Source organism: Apus apus, chromosome 4 (assembly GCF_020740795.1).
Source record: "Apus apus isolate bApuApu2 chromosome 4, bApuApu2.pri.cur, whole genome shotgun sequence".
In the NCBI taxonomy this organism is placed as follows: domain Eukaryota; kingdom Metazoa; phylum Chordata; class Aves; order Apodiformes; family Apodidae; genus Apus; species Apus apus.
The window spans coordinates 41,008,067-41,023,449 of record NC_067285.1 but is presented as its reverse complement, the minus strand read 5'-3'; the positions used below and the strand labels follow the sequence as shown (position 1 = coordinate 41,023,449).

General features: G+C 58.7%; 2 protein-coding genes across 6 annotated transcripts; both read right to left on the bottom strand.

Annotated features, from left to right (window-relative positions):
* Positions 1 to 272: 272 nt before the first annotated feature.
* On the bottom strand, positions 273 to 5,173 carry LOC127384182 (ovocleidin-116-like). Its single transcript, XM_051618265.1, has 5 exons — positions 5,120 to 5,173; positions 3,874 to 3,924; positions 2,640 to 2,732; positions 960 to 2,525; positions 273 to 611 (listed from the first exon to the last, which is right to left on the bottom strand). The coding sequence occupies exons 1-5, from the start codon at positions 5,171 to 5,173 to the stop codon at positions 273 to 275; spliced, it is 2,103 nt and encodes a 700-aa protein (XP_051474225.1).
* A 2,784-nt stretch (positions 5,174 to 7,957) lies between these two features.
* IBSP (integrin binding sialoprotein) lies at positions 7,958 to 14,944 on the bottom strand. 5 transcript variants are annotated; one of them, XM_051618817.1, is made up of 7 exons: positions 14,850 to 14,944; positions 12,443 to 12,507; positions 12,301 to 12,351; positions 12,084 to 12,155; positions 11,820 to 11,879; positions 9,132 to 9,215; positions 7,958 to 8,799 (listed from the first exon to the last, which is right to left on the bottom strand). In XM_051618817.1, exons 2-7 carry the CDS (start codon positions 12,494 to 12,496, stop codon positions 8,203 to 8,205), a joined length of 918 nt encoding a protein of 305 aa, XP_051474777.1. In that variant the 5' UTR covers positions 12,497 to 12,507; positions 14,850 to 14,944; the 3' UTR covers positions 7,958 to 8,202. The 5 variants fall into 5 exon arrangements, with proteins under 5 accessions (XP_051474777.1, XP_051474780.1, XP_051474782.1 ...); XM_051618820.1 differs by having other exon boundaries at positions 7,958 to 8,796; XM_051618822.1 differs by having other exon boundaries at positions 12,443 to 12,545; positions 14,850 to 14,934.
* Between the last annotated feature and the right edge of the window lie 439 nt (positions 14,945 to 15,383).

Here is a 15,383-nt window from a genome sequence, read left to right as displayed (position 1 = left end):
GGCAGCACCCGAGGCAGGTCCCCACGCAGACCCCCACGCAGACCCCCTCCAATCAACAGCGGGATGGCACGAAGCAGCAGTTTCTGGCTCCTGGGCTGCCAAGCACTCTGTGATATTCCCCCCCCAGGCATCTGCAGGGTGCCCCTCTGCCCAGGCCCCTCGCTCATCCCCCCCGCAGCACGGATGCTGGGGAGGACGTGATATATGGGACACCCCCCCCCCCCCGCCCCCCCAAATTCCTGGGGCCTGCTGGGGCAGATCCTAGTAGCCCCTCAGAGGGTCCCCCGGCTCCACCGGCCCTGGGGGTGCCCCGGGGCTCCCCACCCCGCGGGCCGCAGCCCTATCTGCCGGCTATCGCTGCTGCTGCCCCGCTCCCCCTCGGAGGACTGGCTGCTGTCCGCGCTCCCCAGGGCAGCGTAGGGGCCGCGGTGCTCAGCCCGGGCCCCTCCGAGAGTGTAAAAAGCCCTCTCACGGATGTGCAGCTCGTCAGCGCGCCTCACCTGGTCCACCTGCCGGCTGCTGCCCAGCGCTGCCAGCGCGCCCGGCGCCCCGGGTCTCCTGCCCTGCCGCCCGGGGAGGCGGCCGCGCCGGGGCCCCCACACCTGCCCTGCCTGCCCAGGGGGGCTGCCCCCCAAGTCCTGCCCTGCCTGCCCAGGGGGGCTGCCCCCCAAGTCCTGCCCTGCCTCCCGAAAGGGGCTGCCCTTGGTCTGTCCTGCCTGCCCAGGGGGGCTGCCCCCCAAGTCCTGCCCTGCCTCCCGAAAGGGGCTGCCCTTGGTCTGCCCTGCCTGCCCAGGGGGGCTGCCCCCCAAGTCCTGCCCTGCCTCCCGAAAGGGGCTGCCCTTAGTCTTCCCTGCCTGCCCAGGGGGGCTGCCCCCCAAGTCCTGCCCTGCCTGCCCAGGGAGGCTGCCCCCCAAGTCCTGCCCTGCCTCCCGAAAGGGGCTGCCCTTAGTTTTCCTTGCCTGCCCAGGGGGGCTGCCCCCCGCTCCCGTGGGGTGCCGCCTGCCACCAACATCCCCGCTATGGCCACCAGCCATCCCCTGGGCCTCGCTCAGTGCTTGGCTACCAACTTTCCCATCTGAGGATGGTGCTTTGTCCGTCCTGGCTGTCTTGTCCAGTCCTGCTCCCCCAGGCTGGAGCCCTGCTCCCACTTTGGGCCGTCCCTCCCTGTGGGGCCAGAGAGTGGTTGTCCCCACTTCTCCGCTCGCCCCTCTGGCCGTGCTGGGGGTCTCTCCAGCCTTGCAGCTGCCATCCATCCCCAGGGCAGTGGTGCAGTTGCCCTCCCTCACCTCAGAGGAGGCCGTAGTGCCTCCCAGACTGATGCTGGCCCCCTTGGCTGGGACAGTGGCAGTGGTCTCCTCAACAGCCTCCTGGCGAGGGGTGGTGACAGGCAGGCGGTCTGACCTCCCCTCAAACCTCTGCCCCTCACCTCTCGCTCCATCGTCACCATTCCCAGCGATGCCAGCCTCTGAGGGGACAGGAATGTCACCACCGGTGACGGTCCAAGGGCTAGGGGCCAGGGGTCCTTCTCCATCACCAAGGGTGGTCGCACCATCCTCATCATCTCCTGTGGGATAACCAACCCTGGGTCTGCTGGTGGTGCTGTCTCTGTAGCTCGGGGTGGCTGTGGTGGCCAGTCCTTCAGGCTGCCTATGAGCAGGGATGCCATCATCATCATCTTGTGCTGCAGTGACCGCCAGCCTGGGCAGGGGGCTGCTGGTTCCTGCAGTGGGGATGCCGCTGTCCTTGCTGCCAGCAGTGGCACCAGCCTGGGTGGTTTCTTGCTCCCCCACGAGGATGTTGGCTCTCCCGATGAATATGTTGACCTCGTCGTCCTTGTCCGGAGAGATCTGGGTGAAGCTGGTGGCCGGCGCCGTGCTGCCCAACTTCCCTTGGGTGACAGTGATGCTGCCCGAGTCGGGGATGTAAGCGTATTCATCCACACCCTCAGTGTCAACTTGGACATCCTCTATCTTCTCAGTGACAGAGGAGAGAGCAGCGCTTCCCACCCCCGTGCCCTGCATGACACCCTCCTGCCCCTGGCCAGGCATGGTGGCCCCACCACTGCCCTCATCCCCAGCCCCTCCAGTGGCAGAAGCCCTCTCATCTGTCATGGCCCTCTCCACTGGAACCCACCCAGGGGCACCATCCTCCTCCCTGTCCTCACCCCTGACAATGGACCTGTTCCCCACCATGGCCTCGCCAGGACGTCCATCCTGGGTAGGAATGGAAACACCACCATCGATTTCCACCACTAAATCCAGGTCACCACTGCCCTCCCAGCTGGTCGGGGTGGGACCTGCCATGCCAATCCCACCACGTGCTCCTGTGCTGGTGGCCGGGGGAGGACTGAGAGCATCCCTGCCCACACCTGGGGTGGTGTGGCTTTTGGGCATGAGGCTGGTTCTGTTGTTCTCCATCACATCAGTGCTGACATTTTCACTTTGCTCCAGGGCCACCCTGTCTTCTGTCGGCTCCTGCTTGTCCTTGTCCTCACCCAGCGCATTCTGCCGGTCAGCTTCTTCCTTCTGTGCAGTAGGCACAAAAAGAGAGAGGTCAGGGCCAGTCCCGGAGCCTGCCAGCTTCGGGGGGTGCCACAGCCAAGCTGGGGGTCCTGCCATGCCACCCAGACACCTCCTCACCTTGATCTGCGTCTGGTTCCTCCGCGTTGAAAACGAGTAGACGTATTTGAAAATGTAGAAGCCATGCTTGGCGTTGCAGCCTTTCAGCAGGATCTGCTGGGGAAGAAAATAACCAGGACACACGATTTTCTTATTAAATGTGATGGCAGGAGCTTCTCTTGCTGTGCCTTGACACCACAACAGGGTTCCACCACAAGTGGGTAGCTCCCACCTGTGGCCAGCAGCATGGGCAGGATGAGTGGTGCTTCCCCCCTGGTCCCCGGGGATTGGGTTTCCCTTGGGCTTGTTTTCTGCCTTTGCTTGCTTTCAGAAGCTGTGGGGTTTGGTTTGGTTTTGTTTTTAAAGGTAGCTTATGGCTTGATAAAACCACCTGGTGAATGGTCCCATCAGACATGAGTGATGTGATTAGAAAGATGTGGACCTGTTGGAACGTGTCCAGAGAAGGGCCACCAAGATGATCCAAGGGCTGGAGCAGCTCTGTGATGAGGACAGGCTGAGGGAGTTGGGGCTGTTCAGCCTGGAGAAGAGAAGGCTCCAGGGAGACCTTAGAGCACCTTCCAGTGCTTGAAGGGGCTCCAGGAAAGCTGGGGAGGGGTTTTTTACAGGGCTTGGAGTGAGAAGATGAGAGGTAATGGTTTTAAGATGAAAGAAGAGAGATTTAGGTTAGAGATCAGGCATAAATTCTTCAGTGTGAGGGTGGTAAGACACTGGAACAGGCTGCCCAGAGATGTTGTGAGGGCTCCATCCCTAGAGGTGTTGAAGGGCAGGTTCGATGGGGCTCTGAGCAACCTGGGCTGGTGGGAGGTGTCCCTGCCCGTGCAGGGGGGTTGGGACTAGATGATCTTTAAGCTCCCTTCCGAATCCAAACGTTCTGCAGCCCTGTGGCCCACAGCAACTGAAGCCAGAGAAGGGCAGCAACTGGCTTCCAGCAGGCAAAACCAGGCCTTTTCTTCCACATCACCCATCTGAATTTTGCTTGGGGGGAAAACCCCACAGCAGCTGAGCCTGGGATGTCACAGCCTCACCCGTTGGGATACCAAGAGGTGGTGCTGTGGGGCCGGGCAGGGACAGAGGAGCAGCCTGCGGGGGGTGAAGCCCTTCCCTCCCCTGAGCACATCGCACCCTTCCCCTCCCCTGCTACTCGCCGCCCGGGGAACACCCTCCTCCTTTTCCTTGCCTCCCGAAAGCAGCGTGCCCCGGGCACCTCGGGGGACCTGGATGGAGCAGGACATACCCGGTGTTGTCCCGCACAGTTCCCGGCAGCTCTCCCGGGCAGCGGCGGCACCTGCGGGCAACAAAACACAGGTGAGAACCGAGAGCATCCAACCCTGCCCCTGCATCCCAGGAGCTGCCGGTGCCCGCTTGCTGCCCACCCGCCCTGCCCGGGCTGAGGGACGTGCCATCACCCCCAGAGAAGGGGAGCAAAGCTGTCTTGGGGGGCAAAGCTGTGCTGGCAAGCCAACCAGCTCCTGGGCATGACCAGCTTGGAGTCAGCAATGGTAGGAAAGGGCGATAAGCGCTTCCCAGGGGCTGAAGAGGCTTGGGAGCTCTGCCACAGCCGTGCGTGCGCTGCTCCTGGCTTCTCATAGGACGCCGTTTGGGCTGCAAATACCTTTTTTTTTACCGGATTCTGCTGCAGGGGGAGCAGTTTTAACAGGCAGCACTGCTGGTGCTCCGAGTCACGGCTGGGCTCTGCCTGCAGTGGGAGCCGGGAGTTAACTGGTGGTGATGCCCAGTGTTGGCTGGGCAGCTGAGCAGCCGTGCCTCTCTGCCCTCGCAGCCAGGTTTCTCTGCGTGCTTACAAGCTTATGGCTTCCCCTGAATATCCTGGCGTCTTCTGGGATGCACTGGCTAGTGCATTCTTCAGGGATGGGGGACGTAGAGGTGAGGGCATCCTGTGAGCCCCACCAAGCCATTTCATGGCATTCCCTATGTGCCAGAGTGGGAGATGACTCTGTGGAGAGGAGCCCACTCGAGTCTTGGCAAAATCAGCCACTGAAGCACCCCAAATATAGCTGAAAGGTGCAGGAACACACCCCAGGGTATGAAATTCTCCCAAGTCATTCCATTGTTTGTGAACAATGTCAAAGGCTGGAATATAGCCCCAGTTATACCCCCAGAAGGCTGGAACGCAGGCACCCCTCTGACTCCTGTTACCCACATAGCAAGCATGATCAGACTCTTCCCAAGCCAAAAGCTCTGGGCAGATCCCAGATCCACCGAAATCAAGGGGGAGAGTTACAGTGACCCCAAGAGGTCCTTGCACAACGCACTGACTGCTGAATTCACCTCAGCACTGATACATCCTGGGTTTTTTTTGTTTTCCCTGCTGGCTTCACCTCTGTGCCAGCACCTCAAAACACCCCCAAGCCCCAGAGGAGCTGTGAGCAAGTACAACCCATGTTTTCCTCCTGCTGAAAGTGCAGACTGGGTGGTGCAGCCCAGGCCTTGGGCAGCCCAGCGGGGAGAGCCGTACTCACGGGTGTCGAGAGGGCCGTGCTGAGCAGGCACAGGCACACAAGGGCTGTTTGCATCTTGGGCAGCTCCTGGGGGCAGAAAGAGAAGCATCACTGGGGTTTGTCTTCCGGGAGCTTTGCAGTCCCCAACAGTCCTGGTAAGCTAGAAGCCAAAAAAGCTCCTGCCATCCCAAAGCCCCCCACGGCAGCGAGGTTCTCCAGCTTTCCCCGGGTTTTGCAGTGCCCCTCGGCACGGCTTGGCCTCCCTGCACTCCTCCCAGCAGAGGCAACGCTTCCACCCCCTGCCCGGGGGGTGGCCAGGCCAGGACACCTGCTCTGACACCAGGCATGAAAGCTTCTCAGCTCGCCCTTTCAAAGCAGCTGGGGCAGGTGTTTGCAACACACGCCCAGGCTGCAGGGGCTGCTTGCCCCTCCAGTCCTCAAGGCTGACAGAAGGAACTCGCGGGCCGTTTTCAGCAGCACTTCTAAGTGGCAGAAAAACACTAACTCTGCCTGCTCGTAATTCGCATTTCACCCACCCACCCTGGCTTGGACTCACAGATTCAGCTCGGAGGCTGTTTTCAGTGGCTACAGAAAAACATCAGAAGGAAATAGAGGCAGGAGCAAGGCAGGCTCCAGAAGGTGTGACACCGGGATGCGCGCAGCCGAGGCTCAGGCCATCTCCTCGCCTTCCATTCTTGCCCAGAGTGAAAGCAGGAGATGGCCTGCTCAAGGAGGGCAGAGCCCAAGGGCTGGGGAGAAGCAAGGCAAGCAAAACCAGGTAAGAAGTTTACCTTTGGCAGCCGGAGGCAGGTCCCAGCAGCAGACCCTGGAAGCTGTGCCCACTTTGCTGAAATTTAAAGTTGGCCCCGGGCGTGCAGAGCCAATCAGCTCCTTCCCAGGGACATTTGTCAGGGCTGACAGAACCCACAGATAACCCAGGGGGAGTAATTTCTAGCTAAAAATGTGTTTGTGGTGGAAGACAGCTATCAAATGTTCCAGCTGGCTGGATAAACAGAAAGCACAGTTTATAAATATCTGTTCTGAAGGCGAAATTGCTTGATGATTAGCGCAGATCTTAGCGTGGCACAGGGCCAGCCTGTTTATTGATAAGAGGGGGTGCAGCAGGTTGTGACTGGCATGGGAAAGGCAGCAGGGCTGCTGGAAGGGAAGGGTGATACCAGCACTGAGGGGCAGTGCTGGCCAAGCTGACAGCTTTTGGGGTTTCAGCCTCAAGCCCCCTTAGCTAAACCTGCTGCAGGTGCAAAACAGAAAACTGGTAAAAAAAAAAAAGCCCAGTAAAATAATCATTTTTAAAAAAAGGATATTTTTCCATGCAGCGCTTGCAGGGAGGCCTTCATGCCCAGCTTTGGGGTGGCAAGGTGCTAGGAGGGTGTGCACAGTGTAGGTCCTCTCCTCCTGCCCCGTTCTGGTTTTGGTGGCACTGCTGGTGGCTGAGGGGGGTTCCCCTGCTGTGGCAGGCCTGGCTCACAGCTCCCATCCCACCCACCACCCTGGCCTGGCCAAAACCTGGAATCACACAGAATCACAGCATCTTAGGGGTTGGAAGGGACCTGGAAAGATCATCTAGTCCAACCCCTCTGCCAGAGCACGATCACCCAGAGCACATCACACAGGAACGTGTCCAGGTGGGTTTGGAATGTCTCCAGAGAAGGAGACTCCACAGCCTCTCTGGGCAGCCTGTCCCAGCACGACCACCACATTAATGCCAGAAAAGCCATCAGCATCTGGCCTCAGGTGGGAAGAAAGGTCAGATCCAGGAGGAAAGCTGTCCTTTCCTCCCCCCCGAGAGCTGGGAGCTGCAGTGGGATGCTGCCCAGCAGGTGCTGGAGCCACCAGCCAGCCTGGACCATCTCCTGGGCCCTGGCCCACAGAGCAGCTCTGGCTGGGTGCCCAGGGAGGCTGACGTCCACGGGGCCTGGCAGGGTGCCCCGTGGGAGCTGGGCCCAGCCCCCAGAAGTGCCAGGGCCTTTTGTCCATGCTGGTTCTTTGACGTCTTTTGGGTACCCCCCGGGGATGTGGATGACGGGGCTCTCGTGTTCTCCCCAGCCAGGGCTGCCTGCAGGGCTCCCCAGTGCTGCCGTGGGGATTTGGCTCTGGGGGTGCCCACCCTGCAGGCAGCACCCCCTGCCACCCTGCTGAGCTGCAGCCTGGCTTTGGCACAGGGAGGGGGGGTTTGTACAGCGGCCAGCAACTCATTTTGCAGTTGGAGCTGTATCAGGAGCTGAACACAGGTTTCCTCTCCAGGAGCACCAGGACAGGCACCTGCTGTAACCCGTGTGTGAGGAACATTGCTTTCCTTAAGTGGGGGCAACCTGCCCCAGAATCCAGAGGGATGTGGTCGTTCCCCATCCCTGGTGCTGATCCCCAGCTGGCCAGGCCTCACTCCCATGGGGAGCTGACTCCAGGCAGTGACCTGGGGACTGAAAGCAGAAGCAAAGCACTCATCACGGGGAGGTGCATCTACAGTGATGCACGAAAAGAGACATTAATATCTTTACCTTTAATTAATATTGCTTGGTGTGTGGTCAGGCCATCCTGCTGAGGAGTGGAAGACACAGCAAAGTTGTCATGGCCCACATGTGGGAAATTCATCTCCACCCTACACAAGAGATGGCTGTGATCCCACAGCAGTGACCCTACAGATGTCCTTCTGTTTCTCAGAGGGGACTCAACAGAGGCTTTTTCCTAAGCCTTGCTGTTCCTCCCTCTTTTTCTGTGCAGCTGAGCTGGAGTAAAGACACTCAACCCTGAGCAGCCTCAGCACCTGCCACCTCTCAGCCCACCAAGCACCTCAACACCCAGCTGACCCCAGCACAAAACCCTTTCTCACCAATAAGCTCACTTCTCTTGCTTTATTTCATTTCGCTTTGCGAGCTACAAAAACAAAAACCCAACAAAACAAACCACCAAAAACCCAAAACACAAACGAACCCACCACAAGCCTGGGCACAAACCACCTGCTCTCCCCCCCCCCAGGTGGCACGAGGCGTGGGGCTGCAGGGAGCCCCTAGGAGGCAGGTTCCTGAGTGGGATGGGGCAGGGGCAGGTGGGGGGCAGCACCAGGGCCACCCCCACCAACCCCCTCACTGGTTATAGTAGTAGTCCTGGCCGTACACGTCGTAGCCGTGCCCCTTGTAGTAGCCGTACTCATCCTCGTAGGCTCGGTAGGTGTCCCCACGGGAGGACTCGTCCTGCTCCACGTAGCTGCCCTCCGTGGTGCCCTCGTCCCCCCGGCCGTGGCCTCCAGCTGTCACCTCATACTCCCACTGCTCCCCAGCTGTGGTGGCCTCTGTTGGTCCCCCGTCTCCCATGGTGGTGGCCTGGGACAGCCCCTCTTCACCGGTGGTGCTGGCGACGGTGGTGGCTTCGGTTTCCTCCTCCTCTTCCTCCTCTTCTTCTTCCTCCTCCTCCTCCTCCTCCTCTTCCTCCTCCTCCTCCTCAGCTGCACCAGTGCCCTCCTCAGCCACTGCAGTGCCGTTGCCAGGAGGTCCTTCTGCTCCCTCAGTGCTGTTGGTGCTCGTGCCGTTGATGCCATTCTCGTTCTCGGCTACCTCTTCTTCCTCCTCCTCTTCCTCCTCCTCTTCCTCGTTCTCGTCACTGTCTTCATTCTCGGAGTCATCCCCCTTGCCAGCAAAGCTGTGCCTGGCCCCCTTCAGGGGCTCTTGGCAGCCCTTGCCCTGCTTGGGGGGACACACAATACCACAGCATCAGCTGGCTCTCAGGAGGGTGCAGCTTCCCAGTGCCACGGGCACAGCTGAGCACCCCCCATGCCTTGAGTGCCCAGCCTGCCCCTTAGCAGGGCCCCTTCTGACCCTCCAGCCAGCTCAGCACCCAGACCTTGGCCCAGCCACGGGCACCTTGTGCAGCAGACCCCCCACCACCCCACCCCCCCAAGCAGAAACGAGGTGTGGAGCACCCCATGGGTGCAGGTGAGCTTGCAGTGAACATACCCCCTTCCCATGGGTGCTCCCCTTCAGCACCCCCCCAAAAAAAACCCACAACAAACCCACACCTGCTGGAGGATTGAGACCTGGCTGTCTCCAGGGGCTGCTCCAGTGGGATGGCCATCTGCCTTGGTGCCAGGGTGGAATGGCTTCTGCAGGGACAGAGAGAGGACAAGGGCAGGTGGTCAGCAGCAGGGGTGGGGCACAGCCAGGAGCCAGGAGCATCCCCACATGGCATTTGGGCACAGCTCCGAGTTCCCTGCTTTCCCACGGGTCTCACCCCAGGCTGAAAAAGAGAAGGCACAGCCCAAGCCATGACATTAAAAGCCAGGCTCTCCTCAGTGGTGTCCAGTGATAGGACAAGGGGCAATGGGTGCAAACTGGAGCAGAGGAGGTTCCATGTGAATATCAGGAAGAACTTATTTGTTGTGAGGGTGACAGAGCCCTGGAACAGGCTGCCCAGAGAGGTTGTGGAGTCTCCTTCTCTGGAGAATTTCCAAACCCTCCTGGACACGTTCCTGTGGGATGTGCTCTGGGTGACCCTGCTCTGGCAGGGGGGTTGGGCTGGAGGATCTTTCCAGGACCCTTCCAACCCCTAAGATGCTGTGATTGATTCTATGAAAAGTGATGGTGGCTGGAGCTGGGCGTTCCCATCCTGGCTACGCCTTTTGCTTGGCAAGAGTATCTAGGGGGTTGCTTTTGAAGCTACCTCTCCCAGTTTGCAACAAACAGAGGGAGCCACAGGCAACGCTCCATGGACACACAACCAGCAGGGAGCCCTTGGCACCGCTGGGCCCCAGAGACCACCCACAGCTGAGAGGGTCTCTCAGTAGCGTGCGTGGCAGCCCACGCCACCAAAACAGGCAAGGAACAACCCAAAAAGGCAAGCAGAACCTGGAGCGACCACTGAGGAAGTGGTGGGGCAGCAAACCTTGTCCCCAGCCTGGTATGAGGAGCTCCTGCCACCAGCAAATAAACCCAGCCATGGAGGGGAGACATGAGGTCACTGCCATGCCTGCCCCAGGCCATGCCCAAGAGCAAGGACACTCACCCTGGCCTTTTGGGCCAACTCAGAGACTTCAAATCTGTGTGTATCTCATACCCAGGAAAATCCAGGGTGTTCTCTCCACTGGAGAAGCAATCAAATGGCACAGTGCAGCAGGCTATGCTGGGATTCTGCCCCTCTGCTCTTGTGAGACCCCACCTGGAGTACTGGGTCCAGTTCTGGAACCCTCAACACAGAAATTACATGGATCTGTTGGAGAGGCTCTAGAGGAGGACCACAAAGATGATCAGAGGGCTGGAGCCCTTTGCTGGGGGGTCTTTAGCCCTTTCCTGGGGGGTCTTTAGCCCTTTCCTGGGGGCTCTGACTGCTGCTTTTAGCCCTTTCCTGAGGGGTCTTTAGCCCTTTCCTGGAGGGTCTTGGCCCTTTCCTGGAGGGTGTGATTGCTGCTTTTAGCCCTTTCCTAAGGGTTGGGGTGTTTAGCCTGGAGAAGAGAAGGCTCCAGGGAGACCTTAGAGCAGCTTCCAGTGCCTGAAGGGGCTCCAGGAAAGCTGGGGAGGGACTTGGGACAAGGGCAGGGAGGGAGAGGACAAGGGGGAATGGATTAAAACTGGAAGAGGGGAGACTGAGGTGAGACATGAGGAGGAAATTCTTGAGTGTGAGGGTGGTGAGACCCTGGCCCAGGTTGCCCAGGGAAGCTGTGGCTGCCCCATCCCTGGAAGTGTTGAAAGGCAGGTTGGATGGGGCTTGTGCAACCTGGTCTGGTGGGAGGTGTCCCTGCCCATGCAGGGGGGTTGGAACTAGAGGATCTTTAAGGTCCCTTCCAACCCAAACCATTCTATGGTCCTATGCTCTAGCAGCTGATACAACAGTGCTCTTTACATCCCTATAACTGACCTTGGGGCCCTTCAGCAAGATTTATCTTCCTGCCCACTCCCCACCAGTGAGGGCCTGTAGGGAATAGGCACTGCTCTGGTGCCCTTGAAACAGAAGGGGCAGCCCCAAGCAGCAGCTGCCTTCCTGCAGGTCACCTAATTGCTTCCTCAGGAATAAAATGTCCCCTTTGGCTGTTTCTTCCCACTACCTTTGGCTTCCCATGCTCTCTGGGAATCACAGTGGTCTGGGAGAGCAAGGGGCAGAAAGAGACTAAACTGCAGGGAGGTGCAGGGGCTGGGTGCCTGGGGGACAAGGGCCACCCTGTGCTTCACCGCCTTGTCCCAGGCAGGTCTCCAAAGGGGGTTTGAAAGCCAGGTGCCCAGGTTTATAACCCTGTTAGAAAGACCCTTGAATTTAGCATTCAAAATCATTAAATGAAAGCAAACAAACAGTGATGGGATCAGACCTGACACCCAGGTTTCCAAGCCAGCCAGGAAGCCACATCCCTGTCTCCAAGTGAACCTCCCTGCTCTTCCCCACTTGGCCCATCCTGCTCCTTTTTCTGACTCCCTGAAAATGGACACCTGGAAAGTTTGTCTCAGGGTTGTTTGGTGCTTCCCCTGCCCATTCTCTTTTTTTTTCTTTTTTTTTTTTTAAAAAGGAGCAGAAAAAAAGGGGGGGGGGGGGGGAATAAAAATAATGAAAAACAAATAAACAAACAAAGAGCCCAGAGCAGAAAAATCCAGTTGTGTCCAGAGCCCAGGGCTGTGGGCGGCAAAGCAGCCGCAGAGGCTGATGAGCAGAGACTAGCAGGCCAAAAAAAGGCTTCCAAATTCCCGTCTGTGTGTTTTGCAGGCTGCTGGTTTGCCGTACTCACCCCCCCCTCCTCCTCCTCCTCTTCCGAGCCGTCCCCCTCTTCCTCCGATGAGTCACTGCCCTAAGGAGAGGGAGAACCCAGCAGTGACCAGGCTGGTGGGGCTCCACCTGCTCTCCTCACCCGTGGCCTCGGTGGGGCCAGTGGCCATTCAGGGCACAGCCCCTGCTTCCCACCTCGTTTGGGAGCCAATAACTCAGCCTTTTAACAGCCAAAAAGTTCCACCTTTGGTGGGCTGTGAGCCGGCAGCCCCTCGGCAGCACCCACCTGGTACCGCTGCTGCAGGGGGTGCAAGTAGGCGTATCTGGACAGGTAATACCGGTGCCTGTTCTTGAACACCTGCCAGGAGGAGAGGTGAGGGGGTAAATCCCACCAGTCTGGGACTTGGGTTCAGGAGTGACCAAAAACCATCCTTGTCCTGGAAGCCGAGCACCAGGTGGTGCTGGGCACGCAGGGGGAGGGGGGAGGTGGGAACCAACCCTACCGCGTTTTCTTCCGAGTCGTCCGACTTGGCTCGTCGCAGCCAACTCTTCACCTGCAGGAGAGGCTGGGTTGGCATGTGCCCCCCCTTCCCCCACCTCTAGCCCCAGCAAGGCTGGGGGGTCCCCCCAGTGCCCAGCACTCACCGAGAAGGCACATGCCATCCCCACCAAGCATGTGAAGACCAGGGCAGTCCTCATGGCTGCTTTCTCTGGGAACAAGGAAGCACAGCGAGGGCTTGATGTGCAGCTGGAAAGCACTTGTGGTTACCCCAAACCATGCAGGTGTTTGTGTCCACCCAGGTGAGCAGAGAAGAGAGAGGCTGACCCCCAGACACCTCTCAATACGGTCACTCAACCTCTCCAGAGACCCAAGGGTTTTTTTATTTTGACAGATCTGCCTCAATTTCCATGAATACATAGAAATACTTGCCCCTCTGGCGTGGGACCAGAGGAGGCCACGAAGATGCTCAGAGGGCTGGAGCAGCTCTGCTCTGGAGACAGGCTGGGAGAGTTGGGGTTGTTCAGCCTGGAGAAGAGAAGGCTCCAGGGAGACCTTAGAGCACCTTCCAGTGCCTGAAGGGGCTCCAGGAAAGCTGGGGAGGGATGGTTTGCAAGGGCTTGGAATGATGTTATGAAGGGTAATGGCTCTGAACTGCAAGAGGGTGAGTTTAGGTGAGACATTAGGAAGAAATTCTTCACTATGAGAGTGCTGAGACCCTGGCCCAGGTTGCCCAGGGAAGCTGTGGCTGCCCCATCCCTGGAAGTGTTGAAGGTTTTTTTTTGTTTTTGCAAGAAACCACAAAATACCAGTAGAGCCACTTTCACCCAGCAGTGGATGCATTGCTTTCCCTGAGCTGGACTACTTGCTCCCACCATAGAATCATACAATGGTTTGGGTTGGAAGGGAATTTAAGAAAATAATCTCATTCCAACCCCCCTGCATGGCCAGGGACACCTCCCACCAGCCCAGGCTGCTCCAAGCCCCATCCAACCTGCCCTTCAACACTGCCAGGGATGGGGCAGCCACAGCTTCCCTGGGCAACCTGGGCCGGGGTCTCACCACCCTCACACTCCAGAATTTCCTCCCCATGTCTCACCTCAACCTCCCCTCTCCCAGTTTCAATCCATTACTGGAAGAGGGGAGATGCAGGTTAGGCATCAGATTAGTCTCTCCTGCTTCCCCATGGCAAGTGGGAGAAACCAACCCCTGCTGGAGCTGCCACCAGGAGCAGGCAGCAGGAGCACTGCCCACTGCGGCCACCCTCCCACAGCCCTGCAACCTGCTGGGGCTCTGCCCAGGGATCAAGGAATTGCACTGCAGAGACTTTCACCTCATCGAGGAAAAAAAACAACAAGTAAGCAAGTAAATCAATAAATACAACTGACCTCTTCAACACCCTGCCCTTGACAAAAAAGAGCCTTGGCAAGGCACCAGCATCAGCAAACCCCTGAAGGGAAGGCTTGGCCCTGGGCAGTTCTGAGCTGCTCTCCTTCCAAGCCCCAAAACCCAGCCTGCCCTTCATCCCAACCGGAGGAGGGAGCAGACCTCACCATTCCCAGCCTGCCCCCCAGGCTCCATCAGCCCCACTGACCTTCCTTTCTCCTACCCTTCCTCCAGCTCGACCAACCAGCAGCTGTGCTTGAGGTTTAGGGGGGAAAGGAGTGGGGAGTTGATATGGTATTTATCTGCAGCTGAAGTTGCCCTGTGTCCCTTAAACACAGGCTGGAGAACAACTGGTCACACAGCAACTGCCCCTCCAGGAAGCCTCAGACCCAGGGAAGGGCTAAAGACCCCCCAGGAAAGGGCCAAAAGCAGCAATCAGACCTTACAGGGAAGGGCTAAAGACCCCCCAGGGAAGAGCTAAAAGCAGCAGTCAGACCCCCCTGGGAAGGGCTAAAGACCCTCCAGGGAAGGACCAAAAGCAGCAGTCAGACCCCCCTGGGAAGGGCTAAAGACCCCCCAGGAAAGGGCTAAAAGCAGCAGTCAGACCCCCCAGAAAATGGCTAAAGACCCTCCAGGGAAGGGCCAAAAGCAGCAATCAGACCTTCCAGGGAAGGGCTAAAGACCCCCCAGGAAAGGGCTAAAGACCTTCCTGGAAAGGGCTAAAGACCCCCCAGGAAAGGTGTAAAAGCAGCAGTCAGACCCCCCAGGGAAGCACTAAAGACCCCCCAGGAAAGGTGTAAAAGCAGCAGTCAGACCTTCCAGGGAAGGGCTAAAGACCCTCCAGGGGAAGGGCTAGAGACCCCCCAGGAAAGGGCTAAAAGCAGCAGTCAGATCCCCCAGGAAAGGGCCAAAGACCCCCCAGCAGAGGTGGAAAAGCAGCAGGCACCCCCTCAGCAAGCTGCACCCCGGCGTCCCCCCCAAACCAGCCCCAGCCCAGCAGACAGGAGCGCCCAGCTCACCCCGCAGGGCCCGGCGGCCGCCGCTCCAGCCGGCAGAGATTTCCCCCAGCCCTCGCCACCGGGTTATAACGTCTGGTTTTGCCCCCTCCCAAGCCAGCCCCAGCCCTGCCCAGGGTGACGCCAGCCCAAAAACCCCCCCAAAACTGACTTCAGTGCTTGGCAGATCTGGTGGCACAAACATAGCACCCCGTGCTGCTGCCAAACCCCGGGGAGGTTTGCGCCGCGTAATTGAGGGTCTGGCCTGAGAGGAATGGCCAGGGTATAATAACACTCTGGGTTTAAATTAAAATAAATATTGGGAAAACTGTTCTCTGGGGGGGTGTGTGGGGGGGGGATGGGGATACCTACCTCCCTTTTTTTTGGGAAATTCTGTCCCTGTTTATTCAAGGAGACAAAAAAGTCCAACCTCAAAGGCCCGGCTCCAAGCCACTTGGGCAATAGTGACTTTTAGGCCACCCAAAAAATCAATAAAAGGCTAAATCCAGGCTCCCTGCGTCGGTGAAATGGGCCTTAGGGAAGGGCAGGGAAAGAAAAAGGGACTGGGATACAGGTGTCACCAGCCCCCCCCCCCCCCTTTGAGAGCCATCCCTGCTACAGCGATGGCACGAACTGCACATCTGCTGGGATGCTGGTGCTCCCTGACCCACACAGACCCATGCCAGGCCAGAGCAGCCCCCTGCTC